This window comes from Amphimedon queenslandica, unplaced genomic scaffold, assembly GCF_000090795.2.
Source record: "Amphimedon queenslandica unplaced genomic scaffold, v1.1 AMPQUscaffold_13384, whole genome shotgun sequence".
Lineage (NCBI taxonomy): Eukaryota > Metazoa > Porifera > Demospongiae > Haplosclerida > Niphatidae > Amphimedon > Amphimedon queenslandica.
The window spans coordinates 30198-37387 of record NW_003546380.1 but is presented as its reverse complement, the minus strand read 5'-3'; the positions used below and the strand labels follow the sequence as shown (position 1 = coordinate 37387).

The 7190-nt window shown below is 35.0% G+C and overlaps 1 protein-coding gene across 3 annotated transcripts in view; it reads right to left on the bottom strand.

The window, feature by feature from the left end:
• Positions 1–205: 205 nt before the first annotated feature.
• LOC100633851 (WD repeat-containing protein 55-like) overlaps positions 206–7190 on the bottom strand; it is a 16048-nt gene continuing 9063 nt past the window's right edge. For all 3 annotated transcript variants that reach the window (XM_019997120.1, XM_019997121.1, XM_019997122.1), the window contains 7 exons: positions 7049–7136; positions 6870–6942; positions 5362–5468; positions 2197–2296; positions 1925–2007; positions 1711–1803; positions 206–637 (listed from right to left, as the gene is read on the bottom strand). In XM_019997120.1, the coding sequence (XP_019852679.1) occupies positions 289–637; positions 1711–1803; positions 1925–2007; positions 2197–2296; positions 5362–5468; positions 6870–6942; positions 7049–7136 (893 nt within the window). In that variant the 3' untranslated portion in view covers positions 206–288. The remainder of the gene's footprint in view (positions 638–1710; positions 1804–1924; positions 2008–2196; positions 2297–5361; positions 5469–6869; positions 6943–7048; positions 7137–7190) is intronic.

Below are 7190 nucleotides of genomic sequence, written 5' to 3'. Positions count from 1 at the left end.
TGGGGCAGTTAAAGGATCAATATATATTGCATATTCCCTCCCTCCCTCCCTCATGCTAACTGCAATAAAAACAGAGGTTTGATAACATCACTACTCGTGTTACTTTTCTCATGGCAGACAAACCATAGTCTCACACAGACACAGACACTGCCTGCTATTATCACTGGCAATGATAAGGAGAGAAGGGGAGGGAGAGAGAGGGTCAGTTTTTGAATGATCTGTGAAAGTGATTCAATAATAATAATAATATTAATATTAATAATTATAATACAATTTGTTATCATAACATTAGAGATCATCAAAAAACGTGTCTCTCTTTTTTGGCGGTTGAGACCCAGCCAGCAGCTCCTTCCTACGTCTTTTTCTCCTGCTCTTCTTTCCACCTCTTCTCCTCTCTTTAACATCCTCCTGTTCCTCTTCTTCTTCCTCCTCCTGTTCCTCTTTCTCTCTTCTTCCTCCTCCAATCCATACCTTAGGTAGGTCACCAATAGGCCAGGAGTTCACTTGATCGTACGAAGAACTTAGTAAATGAGTCTTATCGTGAGAGAGTCTAAGCTCTTCAACAGGATAACTGCACTCTGATCCATGATGCCGCCCCAATTCACATATAGTCTTGTTTGGTAAGATCTGTACTACCCTATAATAAAGCAGCTCATAATACATTGCATATGTGTTCTAAAAGTAACTAAAATAGTAACACACTAAATAATGAGGTTGTAGTCTTCCCGTGGCATTTCTTAAAGTATTCACAGGTTTACTGTGTTTCAGTTTCACGAGCCTCACTGTAATTTATACAATTACATTATGAGCTATTGTAAAATTGCTACAATAGATTATACTTGAGAAAGCATGCACCTAAATCTTCCTATACTCCATACACCTTCCATAAACAGCTGCTGACTTGATGCCACCGCTTTTTGGGAAGTGGTGAGGTCAAAGTCATAAAGGAGGAGGGACTAAAACCAGAGATAGAAACACCATCATTATCATAATGGTAAGAGTGGAGCCATAGCCTAAACAAGCATGCCAGAACAACAGGTGAAGTCTAGAAAAAACTCTCACAACATATTACCAGGCATACTGTGCATACATTGTACATGTATAAGTATGCTGGAGTCATATTCCATGCAATGATGATACTAATTATACATCAAAGAGAGTCCAAGCCACATAATTTACACAGTGTCAGACCATGAATTGCAAGCCTTTACAGGTAGAAAAAATGTGGTCAACCATAACCTGAAACAAAAGTTAAGCCACGCTAAATATTTGATTCTTACATCAAATTTCATTCCAAATCCTATACGTGATGCCTATAAAAATACGCCACTCAGTTTTATGGAAGCAATACCTTCAGTCATTAGTAATAATTCCAGTTAAGAAATGCATAGTACATGTACATGTACATGTACTACGACATATCAATTAAAGTATTGTCATTAGTATCCATAACAACGACTGATAAGAAGGCACCCCAATGACTAGACACAAAAAAAGCTACTACACTATATACATCTTTCTCTCCCTCCCTCCCTCCCCCCTCTCTCCTTCCCTCCCTCCTTCACTCCTTCTCTCCCTCCCCCCTCTCTCCTTCCCTCTCCTCTCTCTCTCCATTTTAGAATCTCAGCATATATTATGCATAAAAGTATAACCGGTTGCCAATGCAACGCCATGGCAACGCAAGGATACATACACACAGCTGTGACCGACCTTATTATTCCATCTAGACCACCAGCACAGACAACACTGTCACTTATTTGTATAGAGGAGTCAATGGACTGTGAACGAAGGGTCAATGGATATCTGGAGGATAGTGTGCGTGGGGAGAAGAAAAATAAATAAATAAATAAACTACTTAAAGTAAATAAACAATCAAAGACTTGACAATAGGGAGGGAGGGAGGGGAGGTGAAAGTTTGACTCACCTATCAATCACGTCACCCCACAGACCCCACGTGAATATTCCCAGAACCCCTTCGGCGTCTCCGGTAACAATCTTTGCCCCGCCCTGCAGGTATTTCGTTAAAAAGAAACACGCATGGAGTCATTTTTAACATTATTAAGTAACTTGTAAGTCACTGACAATCAATTAATCCTAATTAGTGCTTATACAAATGACAAAATAAAGAAAATATTTATAAAAACAATACTGGTCGATATTATTAATTATACAATTCTCCTCTCCTCCTCCTCTTACTTTGACCAATGTTATGCACAGCAGCTCACTCTCAGAGCAATCTGATCTCTGCTCTAGTTTCCTCTGCCTCAAATCGACTGCCGATAAGCTTCCATCACCGCTAGGAGAAGAGAGGAATGGAAAGTCAAACCCAAAAAGTGCCACAAACATTTTAAGTCAACAACTTAACATTCACTACAATATCAAAGCCCCGGCCAAGAGGTGGAGGTAGCAAGTATGCAAACAATATACTGGGAATGAATTAGTTTCAGCTATAGCAGCCTTCACTTATAAGAACTTTAAGCAATCCGTGGAACAATTGGTAGCTGCAGTACTATAGTTCTGCCTATGGTGGTCGGGGGTGGTCGGGACAACCACCTCAACAAATGAACCAACCAGTTCATCACTTAGACCAACCATTCAATTAATACTAATAACCATACATAAAGCATGATATTGTAGTCTACTAGTATGGCGTACATAAATTTAAAAAGAACAATATTAGCCTCCAACCACCTCTAATTTTTTTCTAAACAGAACCCTGCAATACTGTATGTGTATGTTAAATTCTCAGTTTAGAGTTAATAGTTGTGAATATGTAAATAACTATAATTCTTATCATACTTCAACTATCTCAGTGATCTATATGTGGAGGATACAGGAATATATTGCCCTGGGGGTCTACACATGCTAATACACATACCATGTACTGGAGTAGGGGGAGTGTGCTGAAACGTTAAAAAATAATAAATTTCTAATTGGATTAACAAAACAACTCAAAATAGGAGCCATACAATAATTGAAAGTAAACGAGGCACGAGTGAGAGGACCATACATATAAATACAAACAAACAAACCACAGTCTTTCTCTGTGTGTGTGTGTGTGTGTAGTGATAATATAATATTAAGAATTGAGACTATACTACATGTGCTATAGGAAATGATAACATGTACATGTACATGTACACGTGGTCGTGATTATATAGTGCGTACTGCAGAATCAAACCACATATTAAACTATTAATAATTAGTAGTAATGTTAAGACTATAGCCCCGTTTACACTACAAACCAGTTTGGATCAAAGCGGTTCAGGAACCAGCTTAAAGGCCTTTCTACACTTGTCCACTTTGAATCCAGAATTGCAACCTACTAAGATAGAATCCTCTTTGGTTGTGTTCACACTAAGCTACTTTGAAAGAATTAAAAGTGAATTAAACTGCATTGGCTTCTACAGGTTATGAATAATTAATTGAGATCAATCTACTTCAATCCACCTCTGGATGTGGATTGACTGGATCTAGCTTCAATCCCCATTCAAGACAAGTGTGAACAAGCTAATCCTGCTTTAATCCTGGATTTTGTCTTAATTCTGGATCCAAAGTGGACAAGTGTAGAAAGGCCTTAATTGTGTCCACACTTAACTGTAGTTGAATCGGTTTACAATGCTACATAGCATACATAATACAGCTGCTCCAGTACTTAAACTAGGCCTTGGCGGATTATGCCAGCATAATTTTGAGCATAATAGCCCCCAAAAGCATAAGCATAATGTGAGCATAATAGAGCTATAATAGAAAATTTTGAAAAAAATGCATTGAGAAGTGCAATAAACAGGCACTTACACTCAATAAATTAACTGTTTTCATGTTTAAACAGCTACTATTGCTCACAATACTTTCAAGAACTTCATAATTGAATTACTGGCTCACATTTTTGGGTGTGACTAAGTTATTATAATGAAATTCATGAGCATAATTGGGAGCATAATAGCTGATTGGTAGAGCATAATAGAGCTGTTTCCTGGGAATTGCAGCATAGCATAATAGAGCAATTTTAGAGCATAATCCGCCAAACCCTAACTTAAACCAACCAGTTTGATTATCTCAAACCACCTCCTGAGGTGGTTTAGATAAGTCGGTTTCAAACCGCATTGAAATTATCCACACGTAAACTGATTTATTTCTAAACCGGTTCCAAACCGCTTTAAGGGCATAGTGTAAACGGAGCTTTAGACATGCAGTACTCCACTAAATAAAAACTAAAAAGTAAGCTTAAGCAGAGTTTAGATTTTCCTTGCATGAATCCAAATTTCATTATTTTAGACCTACAATGTTGTACATGTATAAACACAATAAATTAAATTCTTGGAAATTTCTCGTCTGCATACGACACACGAATTCACATATTAAATGTAGCGAAGCAAACCGTGCAGAAAAAAACACATTGCTACAAAACATGTACAAGTACATCGCTACAAAGTTGTACATGCATATTATTATAAAGCATCGTAGTGGTACAGCTACAACGGATCATTCTCAAATTTTAAGAAAGTTAAATGGAGTGGAAAACGATCCAATCCCACACACGCTCATAGCTTAAATGACAGAATTCCCACACACTTCCAATACTCCACCTGTTCACAATAAAACGAATACCACCGAGTTGATATCCGTGTAATGGCTGAAATAAAAACTTTCACAAATGAATTTTAAGAGCGAGATATACATGTACGTGTGAAAATCGCTCGTGCATTTAATTTGGATATGGCTCTACTACCCGTCATATTAAACTATTATCCCAATTTTAAAACTAACACTATTTCAAGACACTGAAGTACTGTATAGCGCAAAATTTTGAGGGCTGTAAATTCCATGGATTTTGCAATTTGTTGAAGATATGCAAAAATTAGTTTGGCAAAAATCAAATTATTACGGTACAAGATGGCAGACGGTATAAATTCACAAAAATCGAATCCGCAAAATAGATTTTTAGACAAATTCGCGAAACTTACAGGAATTTTTCAAAAATTTTGCGCTACATGGTATAGTAGAATGTACAATAAGAAGCAATATGGTGGAAAATATAATTTATTAATAAATATAATATAGTACATGTATATTATTGATAATAAATCATTCCCATTAATCTAAGAATACCCCATTCAACTCTTTTATTAAAAATAATATTACTTGCATTAACTACCGTATACCATAAAATTTATGCGTCAAAATTTTTTCTCAAATCCTGCAATTCTAACATTTTAATGAAATAATTTTTTGTGAATAGCTTGCAAACTGCCCCACGTGGCAATGGAGCTGCAGTATTTTGTGATTTTAATTTTTGCAACGGAGCAAAAATTGCAAGAATTTTTTGTCACATAAATTTCATGGTATACAGTATAGTACCTAGTGCATAAAAGTGTCTGCTTCTCAATGCTACTGGCCATGTCTGAAATGAAGTCAGTGTTTTCGGTCACTGAGAAAACTTCCTTTCTAAGTCTTGCATCCCAAACCTAGAGCAAGAGGACATTATTTTTAATTTAATCTATTTTGCTAGAAAATTCTAACTACTGTAGAAGTATAAAGATGATTTTGGAGTCAGAAATTTGGAATCTGACTCAGCTTAAACTTACTATATATGTACATGTAGCATGTAACATAAAGACAGCAATACATGTATGCATTAGAAAATGTAATAAAAATTTGGGGTAATTTTAGAGCCATTTTTGAGCTATTATTTTTAAAGAAAAATGGCCTATTTCTTAAAATGGTCATAATTCAAAAAATTGAAATCAGAAACGGCTCAAACTTTCTAAATAGCCCAAGTACATCAATATGCATTGGGAAATCTAATAAAAATTGAGGGTGATTTTGGAGCCATTTTTCAGAAAAAACCATGGGCTATAGTACAGGGTATTTTTCAGAAAATGGCCACTTTTCTAAAATGGCCATAACTTGAAAAATTGAAGTCGGAATCAGCTCAAACTTTCTACATAGCATAAGTACATCAATATGTATCAAAAATTGTAATAAAAAATTGGGGGTAATTTCGGGGCCATTTTTCTGAAAAAACCATGGGCTATAGTACAGGGTATTTTTCAGAAAATGGCCTATTTCTTAAAATGGCCATAACTTGAAAAATTGAAGTTGAAATCGACTCAAACTTTCTACACAGCATAAGTACATCAATATGTATCAAAAAATGTAATAAAAATTGGGGGTGATTTCAGAGCCATTTTTCTGAAAAAACCATGGGCTATAGTACAGGGTATTTTTCAGAAAATGGCCTATTTCTTAAAATGGCCGTAACTTGAAAAATTGAAGTCGGAATTGACTCAAACTTTCTACATAACATAAGTACATCAATATGTATCAAAAAATGTAATAAAAATTGAGGGTGATTTCAGAGCCATTTTTTTGAAAAAACCATGGGCTATAGTACAGGGTATTTTTCAGAAAATGGCCTATTTCTTAAAATGGCCATAACTTGAAAAATTGAAGTTGGAATCAGCTCAAACTTTCTAAATAGCACAACTGCACAAATACATTAATATGTATCAAAAATTAATAAAAATTAGGGGTGGTTACGGAGCCATTTTTCGGAAAAAACCATGGGCTATCATCATACAGAGTATTTTTCAAAAATGTGAAAAATTAAAGTTAAAAACGGCTCAAACTTTTTACACACATGTAGAATAAGGATATCCTATAGTATAGCTTCAATTAGGCTTTACTTCCTTTCTAAAAAGTATAAAAAATTGTCAGAGACATTTTTAAAAGCATGACCTACAACAAACAAAGGGTCATAACTGGTAAAATTTTGACTAATATTTTTCCAAATATCAACCAAAAAAATTAGAAGTATAAGAAACTGACAATAAAATAATTTTCAGCACCAAAACATTCTTGATTACCTTTACACAACCTTCATCATCACCAGTGGCAACCAATCTCTCTGATATAACATGCAAACTGTTCAGAGATGAGCTATAAAAATTTTAAAAATAATTATTAGTAATAATAACTAATAATAATAATAATAATAATAATAATAATAATAATAATAATTGCACTTAAAAATAAAATTCCTTACTGATGTGCATTAGGTATAGTGAATGAAACTTTGAATGAATTAACATCAATGTATTGAATACTTTTATCCTTTAAACCACAGTATAAAGCTAAGAGAGAGAGAGAGAGAGAGAGAGAGAGAGAGGGAGAGAGAGAGAGAGAGA